General features: G+C 47.9%; 1 protein-coding gene across 1 annotated transcript in view; it reads left to right on the forward strand.

Annotated features, from left to right (window-relative positions):
• MYO7A (myosin VIIA) overlaps positions 1-19,824 on the forward strand; it is a 104,556-nt gene that overhangs the window by 56,137 nt on the left and 28,595 nt on the right. The window contains 11 exon segments of the mRNA XM_034074426.1: positions 319-529; positions 1,463-1,598; positions 1,993-2,099; positions 10,199-10,336; positions 12,962-13,120; positions 13,897-13,989; positions 15,320-15,414; positions 16,521-16,605; positions 17,805-18,023; positions 18,276-18,383; positions 18,924-19,133. Of these exon segments, the coding sequence (XP_033930317.1) occupies positions 319-529; positions 1,463-1,598; positions 1,993-2,099; positions 10,199-10,336; positions 12,962-13,120; positions 13,897-13,989; positions 15,320-15,414; positions 16,521-16,605; positions 17,805-18,023; positions 18,276-18,383; positions 18,924-19,133 (1,561 nt within the window).

Consider the following 19,824-nt stretch of genomic DNA (forward strand, 5'->3'; position numbering starts at 1 on the left):
CAGCTTCCCTGGGCACCCTGTGCCAGCGCCTCAGCACCCTCACAGGGAAGAGCTTCTGCCTTATATCCAATCTAAACTTCCCCTATTTCAGTCTGAACCCATCATCCCTTGTCCTATCACTGCAGTCCCTGATGAAGAGCCCCTCTCCAGCATCCTTGTAGCCCCCTTCAGACACTGGAAGCTGCTCTGAGGTCTCCACACAGCTTCTCTTCTCCAGGCTCAACAGCCCCAGTGTTCTCAGCCTGGCTCCATACAGGAGCTGCTCCTGATAGATCGCAATGGATCTAATGTGGCTTTTCCTTTACCTTCTCTCCACAGTTTCGAGCAGCTTTGCATTAACTTTGCAAATGAAAACCTGCAGCAGTTCTTTGTGCGCCACGTCTTCAAACTCGAGCAGGAGGAGTACAACCTGGAGAACATCAACTGGCAGCACATCGAGTTCACTGATAACCAGGATGCCTTGGACATGATCGCCATCAAGCCCATGAACATCATCTCCCTCATTGATGAGGAGAGCAAGTTCCCCAAGGTGTGTTTTGGGTTCAGCCCTGCTGCCAGTGACCATCCCCTTTGCACTTGCATGCTGATACCCTATGAGAGGTCTGATCACCCCAAACACACATTCAGCTTTCACTGGTTTTATTGTTCTATCATATATTCTTCCATGAATATCACAACCATGTTTAAAATGAGTGTTTCTGATGGAAGAATGTAAGTGCAAGAGGATCAAGAATAACTCTTGACAATGTCTAAGTGAAAATAATGTTCAATGCACTCCCTTTGGAGCACTAGCTTGAATATAGCACAACATATCAGTCACATTTAATCCATTCTTTAATTTGTGCACTGGAGATCTCCCCTCCAACACATCTCAACATCAATACAAAATAAAGACAAACAAGAGAGGAACTATTGATTGGAAAATAACTTTCATGGGACAAGCCCTAGTTAAATGTCAGATCTCTCACTGCAAGAGAGACATTGAGCGGCTGAAACAGGGTCAGAGAAGGGCAATGGAGCTGGAGCAGGGCCTGGAGCACAAGGGTGATGGGGAACGGCTGAGGGAGCTGGGGGGTTCAGATGGAGAAGAGAAGGCTCAGGGGGGACCTGATGGCTCCCTCCAAGTGCCTGCAGGAGGATGGAGCCAGGAGGGGCTGGGCTCTGCTCCCAAGGAACAAGGGATGGGACAAGAGGAACCGGCCTCAAGCTGCACCAGGGCAGCTTTAGATGGAGCTGAGGAACAATTCCTGCCCCACAGGGTGCTCAGGCATTGGAACAGGCTGCCCAGGGCAGGGCTGCAGGCACCGGCCCTGCAAGGGTTCACAGCCCGTGGAGATGAGGCCTCAGTGCCATGGGGCAGGGGTGGAATGGGCAGTGCTGGGAATAGTTGGAATAGATGGGCTTAAAGGGCTTTTCCAACCTGGTTGATTCTATATTCTATGATCTTTTCCTGCATGCACAGGGTACAGATGCCACCATGTTACACAAACTGAACTCCCAACACAAGCTGAACACCAACTATATTCCTCCGAAGAACAACTATGAAACCCAGTTTGGCATTAACCACTTTGCTGGAATCGTTTACTATGAAACAAAAGGTATGGGGCAGCTCATGGGGCACTGCAGGTATGAAGGGATGTTTGGAGCAAGGTGAGATGCTGCTGCATTGGAGCAGAGCAGGATGGTAGCCCATAGTAATGTTGCTGTACTCCTTTTCTGGCTGTGATGGCTTGGCCCTTCAGTGGTGCCTGTGAGCAGTGTTTGGTGCTGTTTTGTTCGTGCATGTCCATGACAGAATTGCAGTGCTTTGCACCACTTGCATCTCTGAGATGTGCCTCTGTCTTCCTCCTATTGGTTCCCCTTTCTCTGCCCATTCATTCCTCCTATTACATCCCAAGGAACAGCCAGTTTGTCAAACCAGAAGCTGCTTGCAGGGCACGTACTGCCCACGTTGCACTGTGTCATCTATGTGTTGTCCCATTATTTCTCTAGGTTTCTTGGAGAAAAACAGGGACACGCTGCATGGAGACATCATCCAGCTGGTGCATTCCTCCAAAAACAAATTCATCAAGCAGATCTTCCAAGCAGATGTGGCAATGGTTGGTAATGGAGGCTGGAGAAGGCCTTTAATCACAAGGAGGGGTGTTTCTGGAAGGGGTGGAAGGTTTACCAAGAGTCTCATTGCTCTGATGCTCTTGGGGTGTTTCAAACCAGAAAGTGTTGGTGCAGTGTCATGGGTACATTCACACTCATGCTCCCAGTTCACTGCATTTGGTTCACCAAGTATTACTTTGTGCTGTGATTGCTCCTCTCCTGATTGTGTAGGGATGGGGACAATAAAGTAGATTATAAGGGACAATAATGTGATTGTAGAGAGATCTGAGAGAGGAGGACCTAGAATCTCCTGCTGAGTAGTGGAAGTCTGTGCATAATGGAGTGAGAAATGAAAACCAAATGGTTGTAGACCACAGCAGAACAAAGGGACAATCTGCCTGGCCCTTAATCACCATAACAGGACTGGGATGGACCAGTCATCTTTTGCCATTATGACAGCAGAGAGAGAGGATGTCAGTTATGAAAGCTGAACTTTAAAGCTCCCCTTTCCACATTGGAGGCCTCCAGGAAGATATATGCTTACTCCATGCTCAGTGCAGAAGACACTGTGTGCTGGAGCTTTGGAGAAATGCAGTTATTGCTTCAACTCTTCCCACTCTATTACTGGGATATCAACTTGAATGCTGAGATAAGTGACTATATCAACATCAATAACACAACTATATGATGGTTTCTTAAGGTGAACATCTGCATCTCCCCACTAAGACATCACAAACCCTGCTCCCAAAATCAAAGTAGAAACTGGTTTAAAATATCAGCCTAGCAGAACCTGGAAGTCTACCCAGATGGGTCATTGTAGCCAATGTCTTTCCCTAGGCAAAGCCATAGGGACTGCAGAGGATGTGGGGATAACCTTTTCCAAAGCAACCAAGTGTTTCAGAAGAGTCCCATTTCCAAATGCCATCCAATGCCACTGATGGTCCAAGGGACTTAGGGACTTTCAGGAGTGCCAGACAGATTTAATGATGAATTCCTTTGCCTGAAATGCATACGTTCCCAATAAATAACTTTAAATAGGCTACATACATGCAAGCCTTTGCACTTGAGCCACTCAGTTTTGCTCCTGCTGAAATGAATGATCAATCCTTTTGACTTCATTAGGAGCAAAATAACCTTGATCAGCCCAAATTAACTTCCAATGGACATGATGCTGCCAGTGGGTTCAGAGCTATCCCCAGATGTGGATACTCCTGCTGAACTAGACGCTAACTCCCTTAGCATCAGTGCTGCCATTTACCTTGCTTTTTATTGCTTATCCCTCACTGCTTTTTGGTTTTGGTGCAAGCTTTGCAGTTCTGGGAGCAAACACTGTGTCCCAGCTCCCCTAATCATGCACAACGTAAGTGTGAACTGGGAGAACACAAATCCCCTAAGCACCATACAAACGAAACTGTTTAGAGAAGCAGGATCCAACATCATGAGATGATTTTCCCATTGCTTTCCACCAAAATCTGGTATCTTGCAGCTCCTTTATTAACACACATTTCCCGAAAGGAGGAGCAGATGAGCCTGGGTTGTGGGAATTGAATGCATGTACCAAAGAGCTGGGCCAATGGCTCCTCTTGGAAGTCTACATATCTTCCCTGAACATCATTGTCTATGGAGAAACCTTCCAGAGACACTTAAGACAGGCCAACCAAATGAAACATCTTCCCTTAAAATGAGATAAATGGTTGCTTTGCTAAGAGTTACATTGAATAAGGAGGCATTTTACTCAATAGTATCCAGTCCTTGGTCCTCAAGAGCTTATTGATGAGCTTGTAGGAGTCAGTGAAAAGCAAGTCCATACCTGCTGTACATTCAGTCTTTCAAATGGGACCCTTATACGCCAGAAACTTGAGAAAGCCACAGATTAGAGAACCTTGAAAACCAGTTGAGTGCATATTTGAATAGTGTAGTAACTGAGAGACCCAACATGTGTGTGCAATGGAACCAGTGTGGTGAACTGGGTATCTCTGGAGCACGCAGGGCTGTGAAGCCTGATCAGTTCATGTCCATCACGGAGGTCTATCTGCATGTATCTGCTGAATCAGAGCATTGCTTTGAACGGTGCCAGGTGGAATGATGGATTCAGTGGGAATTGTCCACTGTTCCTCTGAGGAATCAGCTGGTGTGGTCTGACAGTGCTGCTTGCTCAAGGAACAGGTAGAAGGAGTGGTAGAGGATGGAAAGTGGTGAAAGGAAAAAGAAATAGGAAATCTGTGGGCTTTTCCCTTGGTAAAAATTCCTATTTTATAGGATATATCTGATTTTGATTTAAATTAGAGAGGAAAGGAGGGATTTCCTAGGAATTTTTGTGGAATTTGGGGTTTTTTTTCCCTGGCATCTTCCCAATTGCTGTGTATTGAGAACAGCAGTCACAGGAGAGCAGGGATGTGTGAGGGAAGAGCTGGGATAGCTAAAAACATATGGATAAATGAGTGAGGTTAAGAGATGTAGAAGACTTGTTTCCAAGAGGCAAGATCTTCAGGGATGTGAACTTGGAGACAGATGGGAAAAGCCAGGAGGGGGATAGACAGAAACCTAAGCGGGGGGATAGACAGAAACCTAAGCATTATTGCCTTTAATCTGGGAGCTATTTTAGCACCTGGGCCTCTAACACTAAACAATATCAGGTGCCCATTTCAGTTATTCCTTCTTTTCACTGTTTGCTCTTCTCTGTCTCTGTTTTGTTTTGTTTTCACCTGTGCTTCATGTAGTTTCTCTGTGGCTATGCATCCAGCACATTTGGCCAGTCGCCCACACCCACACCAAAGGTAAACTGAACCCATGAGCTTCCTCTGTTGTGTATTCACCTCTCCTTGGCAAGGATTGTGCTTTGCACTTGTGGGTTTATTCCTCTTCCTGTGCTATCTATAGAGGATCCATTTCAAGTGACTGATGTGATAGCATCCTTATGGCGTGCTGAATACATGCAGGTGTATGACTGTGTCAGTTCTATCTAGAATTCAACTCAGAAGAGCTTTGTAATGATGGGAATTTGGTTTGGATAAATCAGAACCAGCCCAAGGCTAAGTTTTGAGGACTCATTTCAATAAATTCCCAATGGATCATCTGTGGGATTTGGCTGTTCTTTATCATGGTGCCACCATTGGCTTCAGTGGGACATTATTCCTCCAGGCAACAGCAAATCTGGCCATATTCTGCCCCTTTTTTGGGGAAGGAAACTGAGAGTTCATGTGCTAAGAGAGACTCCTGGATTGCATTTCTGGGTTGCTTTGAAATGGCATCATTCTCATGAGGGATTAGCTCTTGTTCAGGGGAGAGCTCAAATCCAAGCCTTCAAAGACATAGTTGATATTGAACTTTGCCATGATCATCGAAACAGGCTCTTGGCACCTTTGTAAGGTCTTTTCTGTTGCATCTCATATCCAGACTGGTTCTGATAGCTTCCCAAACCTTTGTTACGAGATATTTGGCCATAGGGCATCATACTGTGTGGTAAAGGTTTGTGATGTTAACTCTGCAACTGCTCACATTTCCACAACAGTCTTTCAATAGCCAAAGGGTTATGTTGGAGACAGACCTGACTTTCAAATCCAGATCCTTTCATGGGGCTGAATTTCAACCCTTCTTACCTCTGCAGTGTCTTGGATGTTTGGACTTGGAATTCCAATGAGGGGGATCTGACCCAAAGTGATCCATTCATTCCAGATCTGGAGTCCTTTCCCCTCCGAATCATGATTGCAAATGGTTTGGATTGCGACATCTCATTGGGGCCTGCTCTAGAGCTGTAGCAATGCTACACACAGAGAGAGAAATAACCCTTCCTGTGTCAGGGTATGGTGGGATTAAATCCAGGAGAGAATCATTGTGCAAAAGCTGTCAGAGATGCCCAGAGTGGTCTTTTTGTTTGAAGGCAACAACAAGAGATAATGGGAAATGGAGACCTAATACTGATGGTTTCTAGTTTTGTTGTTGTCATACTTGTTCTCATATGTTTTATAGGTTTTCTAATGAATAATAATTGATGTATTTGTTAAGAACTGAGGCAAGGACAAACACCCAAGCCAAAAAAGGTGTTCCAACTATACCAACATCAGGAAGCTTTATAAAGTGAGGCTGTAGTTCAAACCAGTGACACTTGGCACCACTATGTAGCCCATGTCAACTTTGCATCAGAGGTTACCTTCTAGGCTGCACAGCCTTTAGGATAGAGACTGTCTCTTCACTATATGTCACTGCAGATCCTGCTGTGAGAGGGGCTTAATGTTCAGTGGAGGCCACCCCAGTGACATTTTACATAATAAGATAACAAACAAAAAGCGTATTTTTTCTCAGAATTGATAAAAAAGGCTGAGAAACAACATCTATGATTCTATGTCATGTTGCCATGGCCCATATGAACGACCTTACAATCCTAAAGAGATGGGAGGATGGTCCTTTGTTCAGAACCTTTCTCCAGAGTATTGCTGGTGGTACATGCTTCTATCTCCTTCCTATATCACCTTAAGTAACCCATCTTTCTGCATTTCCACTGAAGCAGGTTGCCATCTCCCCAGCAGACCTAGTGCTGATCATGGCCTTCCTGGTGCTCCATGCAACCTTCACCTTAACAGAGAAGAATACAGCAGGAATAATTCCTAGCATTTCTGGCTCAATGACATTTCCCCTTGTACTTGCCTTTCTCCTTGCTTCTTCTTACTTGGTTTCAATGTCACTAAGAAAATAACCTGGTGAAGGTCCTATCTGGAGCTCCAGGTCTGTATTAACACCATCCTACCTAACATAACTCTGTGTCCACCTAAATCCACTGAACGGAGAGGGTGCAGATAGGCTTAACTTGTATTTGCTTTCTTATCCCTGGATATGTAAGTACCTAAACGTGTCCAGGACACCAAAGGAAAGAGTCTGAATAGGTCCCTATGGAGTTACAGCTTCCCAGAGATGCTGGGAAATGTCCCAATGCTCCAGCTATGCTGGTGGGGGTCTCAGACACCCCATGTTGGGGGAACATCCCCTTGTGTTCTGACTTGACTTTAGTCTTTATGTTACTGCGAACAGCCCCACACGTGTCTGTGCCTTAAAGCTCAGGCTTTGAGATGGCAGAAAGAAGTGACACTGAAGCATGTTTGAATGTCTTGCTGGTCTGCACATCTTTATGAACTCTCTTCTGGGATGATGCTTCTCTGTAAATCATGTAATTATCTTATTTTGCTCATTTTTCTCTTCTGCTTTTTCTCCTTTAATGCTGAGCACAGGCTGAGTCATTACTCAGTGTCCCAGTCTGAACTACACCACCAGTGAATCCCTGCCCATGGCAGGGGGTTGGAACTGGATGATCTTCAGATCCTTTCCAACCCAAACCATTCTAAGGTTCTATGAATCCTGCTTGTCCTTCCCCATCACACAGAGGTCACATCCTCCCTTGTGCTAGGCTCTGTATGGACACCAGTGAAGAGATAGTCACAAAAGATGGGACCTTAAGGGCCCCAAAGAGGTTTCAGTCTTGGAGTTTGAAGGCTGTGTCTGGCCAGAAGGAAAGCAGGATGTATTCAGTCCTTCATCCTTCAGGCTACAGGGACTGATCCGGTTTTAGCTACAAATGCTTCTCTTTCACTATGTGCCCCATCCCTGTGAGGGTGCTGAGGCGCTGGCACAGGGTGCCCAGAGAAGCTGTGGCTGCCCCATCCCTGGCAGTGCTCAAGGCCAGGTTGGACACAGGGGCTTGGAGCAGCTGCTCCAGTGGAAGGGGTCCATGCCTGTGGCAGGGGTTGGAGCTGGATGAGCTTTAAGGTCCCTTCCAACCCAAACCATTCCGTGGTTCTATGATCCTCCCCTGCAATAACCCCTGTATTTTCAGTGCCTCACTATGCTGTGTTGTCAGGCTGCTCCACAACATTTTGGGACCATTTTGTTGGAATAAGGGAAGAGGTGTGATTGTCCCCATGCTGGTGTTGAGGTGAGGCAGGAGGAGCCATGGTGACTTCCATGGTGTCCCTGGAGGTGCTGATGCAAAGCAGCCATTTGAGTGTTCATTGTGTATCTGAGAGCCCAGTTAGTGCTCAGACTTGTGGTGTCCCTCATCAAGAGGACTCTGTGCACAGATATCAGGCCCAGGAAGCACATGAATGGATGGGATGGTGCAGCCTTGACAGGAGGACCCCAGAGAATCTGGATAGGAAGACCAGCTGCTTTCTGGCCACCATTCCTCCCTTCAGTTCTCAGGTGTAAGGATGGAGATGGCACCACTGCCTTTCACCAGAGCTGGATGCATGCGAGGCATCAGCAGCCTAGAGAGGCAGGTCTTGCTGTTTGAGGGCAAACCACTCATGCACTCCCTTGTAGACCCTTGTACAAAGCCTTGCACCCTTCCTACCACCATGGCTGAGAAGTGACCTCTCCCAGCTTGACCATCAAACCCCAGTTTGATATACCTGGCTAAACATGCAGTTGCTTCCAACTTCCAGCCCTGCTCCTACATCTGTGCTGCCTCTAACCCCTGTGGCTATCCTTCCACTTTCCAGAGGTGACCCTTTGCATGTGATTAGTAATGAGAAAACATCAATCAAAGCTATCCAAACCAGGATCCTTGGTGAAACAGCCTATTCCTCATTGAATCCTTGACAGAATGTGAGCACCAGACTCTACATCCATTAATTACTCTGGATTTGCTAACAGTTTGTCCTTAAGGATGTATGTTTTCTGGGAGAGATCCTTGATAGCCCCTATGCTCAGCAAGCAGGCCAGGTTTTCCTGGTGTGTGCATGAGCTGGGTTTTCTCTTGTTGGAATTCCATGATGACATTGTGTTTCTGTTGATTGAGTTTGTCTCAATGTCATATCCAACCTGAGCAGTGCAAATAACCTGCCTATGGCAAGAGGGTTGGTCTAGATGATATTGATAGTCCCTTCCAACCCAAATTATTCAGTGATTCTATGAAATTCCTCAGGTTTGGGGAGTGGGAATGTTATCTGACAGGTTATTCATGCTATACAATGAAGTGCACATAAAGATTATAACAAAGGTAAAACTCATCACCTTGAAAAACATAGCAGCAAAGCCAATGCAAATGGGGACTTTGTGACTCAATACATGGATTGACCATCTGCAGAGGATGTTTGGAGGAAAGATGCATTAAAATCCTGCTGGAATCCTCCATTTGGGAAATCCCTGTCCATTGGTTCATGGCACAGTTTGCCCTGATTTGGACTCAGAGGGAGCAGCATCCCATTGCCCAACTCTTCCTCCACCCCACCAGCAGTACTTGCTGCCCCACAAAGGCTCCATGAAGACCAGACCCAATGAGACACACACAGCACCACTGTGACCAATGTGTAATGAGCTCAGGTAACAGTGACTGTCACTTAAAATGAGTCAGGGTCTTCGTTTAGGTTGGAGGTGGTTTAATAAGGTCCTCCCAGGGCAGGGAGAAGACATCTCCATTCTGCTTTAGAAACACTTGTCCCCAGCTGGAGCTTGGTTTATTAATTTAACCAAGGGACCTAAACCAAGCAAAATACTCAAAATCATCCTGATTCACCCTAAATACCCACCTTTATTTGCTGTTCTTTTCCAAACACAACTTGAATCATGCCTGTAGTACAGGCTGAGGAATATAGACCTTACCAGAAGATTCTAGAGCTGTTGCCCCTGGCTTGTTTTTTACCCTATATGGGTCATTGGTCCTAAACTCTATGGAGCAGGAGGCACTCAGCCTGACATGAGGAACTAGGACAGAGGCAATACATGGGTACAGGGAATACTACGCCATCCCCAAGGAGCATCCTTTGGCAGATGCATTGCCCCATGCTACAGTATAGGGATTTTGATGCCCCAGAAGCAGCTGTTTGCTCTCATGGGCAGATCTCCTTCATAGCTCTGTATAGTGCAGATGAGACCTTGAATCACATAGGGAGGTTTGAGCAGGAGAAATCAAGTTATAGCATTTTTCCTCCTTGGATAGAGGCATATGGAGCAAGTTGACAGAGTCTGGCCATTGTATGCTCACCACCTTTGCCCCATTCCTGCCCTGCTCCCTCCTCCAGCCCTGGCTGTCACAGGAGGTTCCAGGGCCGTGGCCAGAGGGGAAAGGCACTGTTATCCTTTCATTTCCTGAGCCTGCTCCGCTGTGGTTTTGCAGGGAGCAGAGACAAGGAAGCGCTCACCAACACTCAGCAGCCAGTTCAAGCGGTCCCTGGAGCTGTTGATGAGGACTCTCAGTGTGTGCCAGCCCTTCTTTGTCCGCTGCATCAAGCCCAATGAGTACAAGAAGCCCATGGTAAGTCCTGCTTTACTCTTCTGGTTGCTTTTCATATAGTACTGCCTGCAGGACCACTCAGCCCTGGAGTTAACAACACAATTCCTTCAGGCATCAGTGGAGGCAGGATCAATCCTCAGTGCTTAGGAAACCATCCCTAAGGGATGACAAAGGCTTGGCAAAGTCAGGCACTTGCTTTGTGATCCAACAGCACCCCAAAACCTTTTGCAAAAGGGAATCTCCTGCCCCTGCTCTTTTTCCCAAGGGTGACCTCAAGGAATTCATCCTGCAGCCCTTTCTCCTATAGGAAATGCCTCTGAATTTCCTACATCCTTACCAGAGACATAGGCTGAGATGCAGAGTACTGGGTTTAGTCCTATGGCAGGGTTCAGTGCTTCTTAAAAGTGATTCCAGTTTCCATGGGTGTTGCCTACAAAATCTTTGCTCCCAATGGATCTCAATGGCTTCATCCCTGTTTGATTCTCTCAATTGCTTTTCCTTTGCACCAATGGCAAAAGCACAGTTCTAAAAGTAGAGAAAAAAGAAGCAAAACAGCGGAAGGGAAAGGTGAGAGGGATTATTTTGCTCTGATTCCCAGGGATTTGCCTCAAAAGCAATGAATATTCTGGGACAAACTTTAAGGAGCAAATGAAAGGGAAGGGGGTGGCTGTAAATCCCCCCACCACAAACTGCTCATGGAGGGGACCCCAAGTTTAGCAGCAAAAGGTAGAGGATGAGGTGGGCACTGAGTCCGACTGTCAGCACCTTGCAGGATTGGACCCTGGTGCTGTAAGCACTCATTGTTAACTGTTCACCACTCCATGGTGATACTGCTTAGGAAGAAGAGCTTTATTTAATCATGATTTCAGCTGCTGGTTTCTGTGAATCAGTTTGTTTCTGCCATTGCACTTCAGTAGTGGTGAACCTCACCAAAGCTGGAGCTTTATGTCAATGCCTGTTAGCAAAGCTCACCTGAGTGCAAAAAGCATAAAATAGCTGTTTTCAGAGATGTTGCATACAAGGAATGTTTGCTTGAAACCTGGTTTTGCTGTTCAGGGAACAGAATGATGCTGAGTGAGAGTTTTGGTGGGTCTCAAAGCAGCTTGCTGTGCCCACCTGGTTTTGGTGAGCATAAAAAGGCACTTAATAGCATCCCGATGGAATACTTTGGTTTAATATTTAGCAATATGTCTGATCTGAGGTGATTATCTGAGCTGAAATCAAAGCAAGACCTTCTTTAAGTACCAATGCTGAGAAATAGATGGACATCCTGAACTGATGTTAACAGATTATTCCCAATGCCCTGACTGAGCTGTTTTTACACATGGATGTCTGGGGATCGTTCTGGCACTTTGTGTTCTGGATAAGAAGTCTGTAATTCATCAGCTCTTGCAAGCACTAAGTCTGTGTCCAACCCATTTATCTACAATGCTTTTAGTGGGACATAAACCCAGCTATAAGCTTGAAAGAATGGAACAAAGACAAATCAATCTCCCCATTAAAGTAATGAGTAGATGAGCTAATACTGAACCAGAGACTGGAGCGCTGTATGATATGAAATGTCATTTCTTGCTGCATTTATTTTTTGGCCTTGGTTTAACAATACAAAGGAAAAGAAAAACCCCAGATAACAGCAAACAGAGCTGTGCAAAAGAGAACATGTTCTGGGAGTTCATTTTGTGTCCCTGGCTTTGAAGGAAAGCGTGCTGATAGTGATAGGAAATGGGATAGCGGGAAGTGAAAGGTCAGTGGAAAGTCCTGGCTGTTATTTTGTGTTATTTTAAATGTTTGCTTCCTTCTAAAATGCGTTTTAGGGGGGGAAAAAAACATTGTTTGCACTGGGAGCCTGGATGGAGTTCTATGGGTCTGGGTATGGTCCCGTGCTGCTGTTTCTGAGTGCTGCTCTGTTGTTCTGTGGTCCAAGAGAAAAGCAGGGGATGAATTGAGTAACAAACCATGCAAAGAAAGTCAGAACTGTCCCCATTGCTCTGTGCTTCTTCAGGCCCTGATGCTAGGAGCACATAATCGAAGCCTTACAGTATCTAAAGGGGACATATAAGCATCCTGGAAGGGGACTCATCATCAAGGACTGTAGTGATAGCATAAGGGGGAATGGGTTAAAACTGAAACAGAGTAGATTTAGGTTGGATATAAGGCAGAAGCTCTGCCCTGTGAGGGTGCTGAGGTGCTGGCACAGGGTGCCCAGAGAAGCTGTGGCTGCCCCATCCCTGGCAGTGCTCAAGCCCAGGTTGGACACAGGGGCTTGGAGCAGCTGCTCCAGTGGAAGGGGTCCCTGCCTGTGGCAGGGATTGGGGATGGAGGAGCTTTAAGGTCTTTTCCACCCCAAACCATTCTGTGATTCCTTGTTTCCATGACTCTCTGTGCTCACCATTCTCTCAGCTGTTTGTGTAATGTGTAGGATGCATCCAGTCTTACAAGTAGCAAGTAAAGAAGTTGAGTGAATCAAACACATTCAGAAGCTTGTCAGATCAGGCCCATGACAACCAACATTCCTCTGGTCCTCAACATGAAGGATTTGGATGGACACCTGACTTGCTTGTCCCACAACTCTTTAGAGTCCCCACTGTTATGGCAAATCCATGCCAAAACGTGCAGTCAAACCACTGTGTCCCATACCCTCCCCAGCTGTTTGACCGGGAGCTGTGCGTCCGTCAGCTGAGGTACTCAGGGATGATGGAGACCATCCGGATCCGCAGAGCCGGGTACCCCATCCGCTACACGTTTGTGGAGTTTGTGGACCGGTACCGGGTGCTCATGCCTGGGGTGAAGCCAGCATACAAGCAGGTGAGCATCTTCTTCCGTGGGTAATGGTTGCTCTCTGCTGGGCTCTCCATTTATGGGTCTGCATCTTCTCCAAAAGCATTAGGCAGCATTTGGTGCCCAGATGTTACAGTGGTGCTCAGGGCTTTCCGCATGAAGGAAGAACAGGTTGGCAGGGGCAGGCAGCTGTATTGAGCCTGTTCTACTCACCTTGAATGTGGTGATAGTAAAGATCTGGGAACCTCTGGATCAGGGAAATCCCAGGCACAGCTACAGGTTGGGTGGAGAAGGGATTCAGAGCAGCCTGAGGAGAAGGACTTGGGGTGCTGGGTGAGGAGCAGCTCCCCATGACCTGGCTTCAGTGAGCACTGGAGCCCAGAACCCCCCTGTGTGCTGGGCTGCACCCCCAGAGCGTGAGCAGCAGCTCAGGGAGGGGATCCTGCCCCTCTGCTGTGCTCTGGGGAGCCCTGAGAGCAGCTCCAGTGCCTAAAGGGGCTGCAGGAAAGCTGGAGAGGGGCTTGGGACAAGGGCCTGTAGGGACAGGCCAAGGGGAATGGCTTGAACCTGCCCGAGGGGAGGTTGAGATCAAGCTGCTCCAGTGCAAGGTGTCCCTGCCCATGGCAGGGGTTGGAACTGGATGAGCTCTAAGGTCCCTTCCAACCCAAACCAGTCTGGGATTCTATGATTCTAACCTCATTACCCAAACTTCAGGAATCAGGACCAGAAAAGATCCCTACTGGACCTGGGAGGAGCAATGGGTGAGATGGGTCCTGACTGAATCCTACCCCCTCTCCTACCAGGGTGACCTGCGTGGGACATGCCAGCGCATTGCCGAGGCAGTGCTCGGGAGGGATGATGATTGGCAGATCGGCAAGACAAAGATATTCCTGAAGGTAGGTCTTTCTCCACATCCCTCCTGCCATCCTGAGCCCTTTGCCTGTGAAGGAGCCTCCTACCATTCCCTTTCCATAACAAGACATGACCGTTTCCCATCATCTGGCATGGCACTGGGGAGAACCTGGACCAAGACCAGTGTTAGGAATGGGTGGGCAGGAGGAAGTCCTGACACTGCCAGCACTGATGCACGCTCACACCCATACAGGTGCAGGGATAGTCCCATACAGATCATGGCTTTCTCCCTTCTGGGTTGAGTCAGTTATCATCTCTTGCCATCACCCACCAAGCATGGCAGCAGGAGGGATGTCCATGCAGAACCCTGCAGAGAGAGGGACTGATAACACAACAGGCTCACTTTCAGCACATCCTTTCACAACACAAAAGGTGCCTACAGCCTCCCTTTCTGCATTGGTCTAGCTGATACAGAGCAGCCCAACACTGCAGATCCCCTGCAGCCCCATTTGCACTCATATCTCCTTACAAACCCTGTGCTGCTCTGGGAAGAAGAGGCTGAGCTGGCCAGGAACCAGGCTGGAAGCAAAGGCTTCTCTCGAGCTAAAATCTCAGCCATAAACCCTGACCACTTACATCTGAATTCACCCCCATCACCAGCACAAACACCCCCATCTCTTCCTTAGAAACCATTCCCACTGGTTGCTCTTTCCAGAGCCTGTTATCAAGATCTCACAGCTGTCAGGGAAGGAAATGGGGAAACTGGGAGGCCCCATGGGGCTGTATGAGGTCAAGCAAAGCAGGAAACGTGAGGTTTGCTGCACCCACCGCGGCAGGGCTCAGTGTGCCACAACCAGGAATGAAAGCAGAGTTACAAACAGCATGGGAGGAATCAATAGAAAGCTTGGATTGGAGCATCTGAAAGCCTCAGGGCAAGGAAATTCCATGTTTCAATGAATTTTGTCCTTGGTGTATGGAGGGGTTCCAGTCTTGCCTAAAGGGAGTGATGGGACCCAGCAGCCTGAAGTTTGTTCCCAAACCCCTCTAGTGCTCCTAGGAACTGATTCCATGTCTGAAAGCACTAGCAGGGAGCTCTGTGTGGGAAAGCAATGTCATTTGGTTGTTTTGAGACTATAAAGTATTGCATAAGCAGTTCTGGATGCTCTGGTTTGTTTGGGAACAAAGGTAGATCACCAGGGTTTACATTAGGATTTCCCCACTGAGTAGTAGATGGTTGATGCTGTGGATGTAAAATGTCCCATTTTCAGCTTATTTTGGCCATCTCCTCTGGGGAAGGGCCTTGTATCACCCTTCCTGCCCTGCCAGGCAGATGAAGAGCTTAAGGCATGGATGCTGTGTTGCTTCCTCCCACAGGACCACCACGACATGCTGCTGGAGATTGAGAGAGACAAGGCCATCACGGACAAAGTCATCCTCATCCAGAAGGTGGTCCGTGGGTTTAAAGACAGGTAGGTGTGAGCCCCACTGCCAGAGGGAGGTTGGATGTGTGGGATGCTTCACCCAGCAAGTGGTTCCTGAGGGATGCATCTAACCTGCCTGCAGCCAGAGAGATAGGAGCTATGATGTGTTGGCATTCAGGTATAGCAAGTATTGGAGGAAAACAGCAGAGGAAACAAGAGGAAACCTGTATTATCTGCCTCAAACATGGACAGAATAGGACCTTCTGCCCTTGTTCAGTGCTGTTTCAGGGGAGATGTTTGCTATGACAAAACACCAGTGGGACTCTGAGCCTGCTGAAGGCAATGCTAAGCTTCCAGTCGATGGGGATCCCCACAAGACTGCAATGGGATCACTGGACCATCACTGTGACTACAGTTGCTCTCCCCAAAGCCCAAGGCATTCAGGACTCTTCCCTTTGCAACCCAGTTGCCAGACTTGGGAGGAGGGCAGGTAGCCCATGGGGAGCTCATGGCATAATGGAAGAAGAGGGGGAGCCATAGCCGAGGACAAGCTTCACCCATGGAAGAGGGATAGTTCCTGGGGCTTTGTGCTCTTTGGCTGTCCAAGCCATGGCTGTGACTCAGGTTGTGCCTTAGGCTTTGTGCAAAGGGCATATGCTAAATAACTCATCACTCTTCCCCACACTAACCCTAGTGAGACCCCAAATACAATTGTCCGTGAGGTGTCTGCATGTAGGATGCAGGCCAGAATAAGAAGGACAGAAGGAACAGATGAGGGTACTGTGGTGGTGTTGCTGAAGTTTGCCTTCGATCATTCGGATGATGTTAAATCCATTCTCAGGTGCTAGGATTGAAGTGGGGGGAGCACAAACTGAAGGGGTTTCAGATGCAGAGTAGGGTGCAGGGTGGGAGGAAGGAGCAGATGATTCTCAGCATCTCCTGCTCTGCCCATTCCCATAACCTGTAAGCATCTGCCTGCGGAGACCTTTCATCATTTTATGAAAGCAAAGAGATGGGGGAGAAGTCTTTTTCAGGCCAAAAATGCAGCGTTTGCTCCTCCTGGCTGCTCAGTTTCAAATCTCTAAAGAATGATGCCCAGGAGAGGATGAGATGCAGCCAAACCACAGAGGCAAGTGATGGAAATGCCTTTGCAGGTCCAATTTCCTGAAGATGAGGAACTCAGCCCTGATGATCCAGAGATATTGGCGTGGACATAACTGCAGGAAGAACTATGGTGCTGTAAGTACTGGGGTGCTCCCTCACACCTCTGTCTTCCTATTTCTTTCTGGGACATACATAAGAGTTTCTGGGCTCAAAATGCCCCTCTGAGCTGGGTTGGCTTTTGCCAATGGAGTGATGAATGTAGGTTTGCTCTTGCTGCTTTACCTGAAGAGGGCACTTGACTACCTTCTAGCTGTCCTTTTCCCTAAGAGTTAGATATGCTTTGTATCAAATGGTCACTTGGGGTTTTAAGTCTTTCCCTAGTTTCCAGGTGACTGAAAACTCAATATTAGCTTCCTCTGAAAACCATACTCTGTCTCCAGAGATATCTTGGTTTCTCATCAACCCCTTCCATAGCCCTCTTTTATCCCTGTCCCAGCTGTTTATGACCCAAAAGCAGGTCATTTGAGAAGTGTTTTGAGGTCTAAAGTGTCTCAATATCATCCTAAAAGCCTGCAAACCAGTAGGGATAGCCACTTCCAGGCTGGTCAGGATGCTGCCTCTTGGTATGAAATAGCACCTTGGCTTTCAGGCAGGAGGTCTGCAGATGCTGTAGCTCTATGGGAGTAATCCTTATGGATTGCAGCTACCTTAAGATAACCAACCAGCCCTCCTGAGGCCTCCCAAGGGCAGGTACTCTGTAGGACTCAATGGGGAAGGAAAAGTCTTTGTCATTCCCAGATTTTGAATCAGTGCAGCAGCTGGAAGGCTGTGTGGAGACCTCAGAGCAGCTTCCAGTATCTGAAGGGGGCTATAAGGATGCTGGGGAGGGACTGTTCATCAGGGACTGTAGTGATAGGACAAGGGGTGATGGGTTAAAACTTAAACAGGGGAAGTTTAGGTTGGATGTAAGGAAGAAATTCTTTACTGTGCTGAGGTACTGGAATGGGTTGCCCAGGGAGGTTGTGAATGCTCCATCCCTGGCAGTGTTCAAGGCCAGGTTGGACAGAGCCTTGGGTGCCATGGTTTAGTGTGAGGTGTCCCTGCCCATGGCAGGGGGTTGGAACTGGATGCTCTTAAGGTCCTTTCCAACCCAAACTATTCTATGATTCTATGATTTCTTCCCCTTCTTGGAGTATCTCCCTCCCATAGGCTTGTCCTAGAGGGGACTGATTTAGTGGCTCTTACAGCAGTGCAAGGACATTAGCAATGGATATCTGCCTATGGTGGGCAAGCCCCTGCATGATGGGCTCGTTTCATCCCATTCCCTCTTGCAGATGCGGATTGGCTTCCTGAGGCTGCAGGCTCTCTACCGGTCCCGCAAGCTCCATAAGCAGTACCATATGGCTCGCCGGAGGATCATCGAGTTCCAGGCACGCTGTCGGGGCTACCTGGTCCGTAGGGCTTTTCGCCACCGCCTCTGGGCTGTCCTCACCATACAGGCCTATGCACGGGGCATGATTGCCCGAAGGCTGTATAAGCGCCTCCGAGGGGAAGTAAGTACGATGGAGGAGAGGTCAGTGTGGGGAATGGAGGTGGGGAGAGAGGGAACAACATGCTTCTGTATCATGGATTTGGGTTTGGATGGGGTTTGGAGCAACCTGGCCTAGTGGAAGGTGTCCCTCCACTCATCCAGGATGGAACTGGATGAGATTTGAGGTCCCTTCAAACCCAAACCTTTCCATGATTCTATGGAAAACCAATAAAGGGATGCCTGTTCAAAGGGGTTCTTATGTTTGTTCCTTAAGTACCATCGACGCCTGGAAGCAGAGAAACTTCGCCTGGCAGAAGAGGAGCGACTCCGAAAGGAGATGAGTGCCAAGAAAGCCAAAGAGGAAGCAGAAAAGAAGCACCAAGTACGTGGGGACCAAGCTCTTTCTGGGGTCCTGTCTCTGTTTTCCAGCACTTGTTTTGTTCCTTTGAGGGGAAATGCCCAAAATATCTAAGGGATTTCTGCCCTGCTTGAGCAGTTTGTATTCAATTCATGGCATGATCTGTGCTCTAGTTTGGAGCTGCTCCAGAATTTCTGGTCTGCTGCAAGGAATGCCAGAGATTACAGTGACTATTCACTTGCTTTTGCTGTTGCATAAAGGATGATGGAGGAGCTCAGGGCACTCTGTGTGTGTGCACATATATTCTTGTTGTCTAAAAGAGAGAAATGAGCTTAATGAGAGGCTTTTTGCATGGATAAAACCTTCTAAAAAGGCAGTAAGTAAGGTGAAAATGGTATTGATTTGTTCTTCTCCAGCTGGGAAATGGAGGCATGGATATGAAACTGATTTGCTTCAAGTCACGATGCTGACATAGTGCCCAAGCACTGAGTAGTCTTCTAAAGCCATCACTTAGCACTAGCTCTTAGGAGGAGCAGTTCAATCAGTGTATTTGTCCTCTTGCAGGTACGCCTGGCCCAGCTGGCACGGGAGGATGCAGAGAGGGAAGTGAAGGAAAAGGAGGAAGCACGTCGGAAGAAGGAGCTCTTGGAAAAGATGGAGAGAGCTCGAAATGAGCCAGTGAACGACTCGGAAATGGTGGATAAAATGTTTGGATTCCTGGGGACCACCTCCTCTCTGCCTGGCCAGGAAGGACAGGCACCCAATGGCTTCGAGGTACTGGACACACACATGAGCCTGGCTATCACATGGAAAGCTTTAGCAACACATGACTGAATCAGGGGAGAGTACAGTGATACAGAAGTGGTCTCTGAAGCCTTCCTTCAAGACCAGTCTCTTCTACAGGGCAAAGGAGGTGATTCTGCCCCTCTGCTCTGCTCTCGTGAGACCTCACCTGGAGCATTGTGTGCAGTTCTGGGGTCCTCAACATAATAAGGACATGGAACTGTTGGAGCAAGTGCAGAGGAGGCCACGAGGATGAGCAGGGGCTGGAGCAGCTCCTGTATGGAGCCAGGCTGAGAACATTGGGGCTGTTGAGCCTGGAGAAGAGAAGCTGCGTGGAGACCTCAGAGCAGCTTCCAGTGTCTGAAGGGGGCTACAAGGATGCTGGAGAGGGGCTCTTCATCAGGGACTGCAGTGATAGGACAAGGGGTGATGGGTTCAGACTGAAACAGGGGAAGTTTAGATTGGATATAAGAAAGAAATTCTTTACTGTGAGGGTGCTGAGGCACTGGAATGGGTTTCCCAGGGAAGCTGTGAATGCTCCATCCCTGGCAGTGTTCAGGCCAGGTTGGAGAGAGCCTTGGGTGCCATGGTTTAGTGTGAGGTGTCCCTGCCCATGTCAGGGGGTTGGAACTGTTTTCAACCCTAAGTATTCTATGATTCTATATGGTCCAAGAGGGTTACT

The sequence above is a fragment of the Melopsittacus undulatus genome, chromosome 2 (genome assembly GCF_012275295.1).
Source record: "Melopsittacus undulatus isolate bMelUnd1 chromosome 2, bMelUnd1.mat.Z, whole genome shotgun sequence".
NCBI lineage: Eukaryota > Metazoa > Chordata > Aves > Psittaciformes > Psittaculidae > Melopsittacus > Melopsittacus undulatus.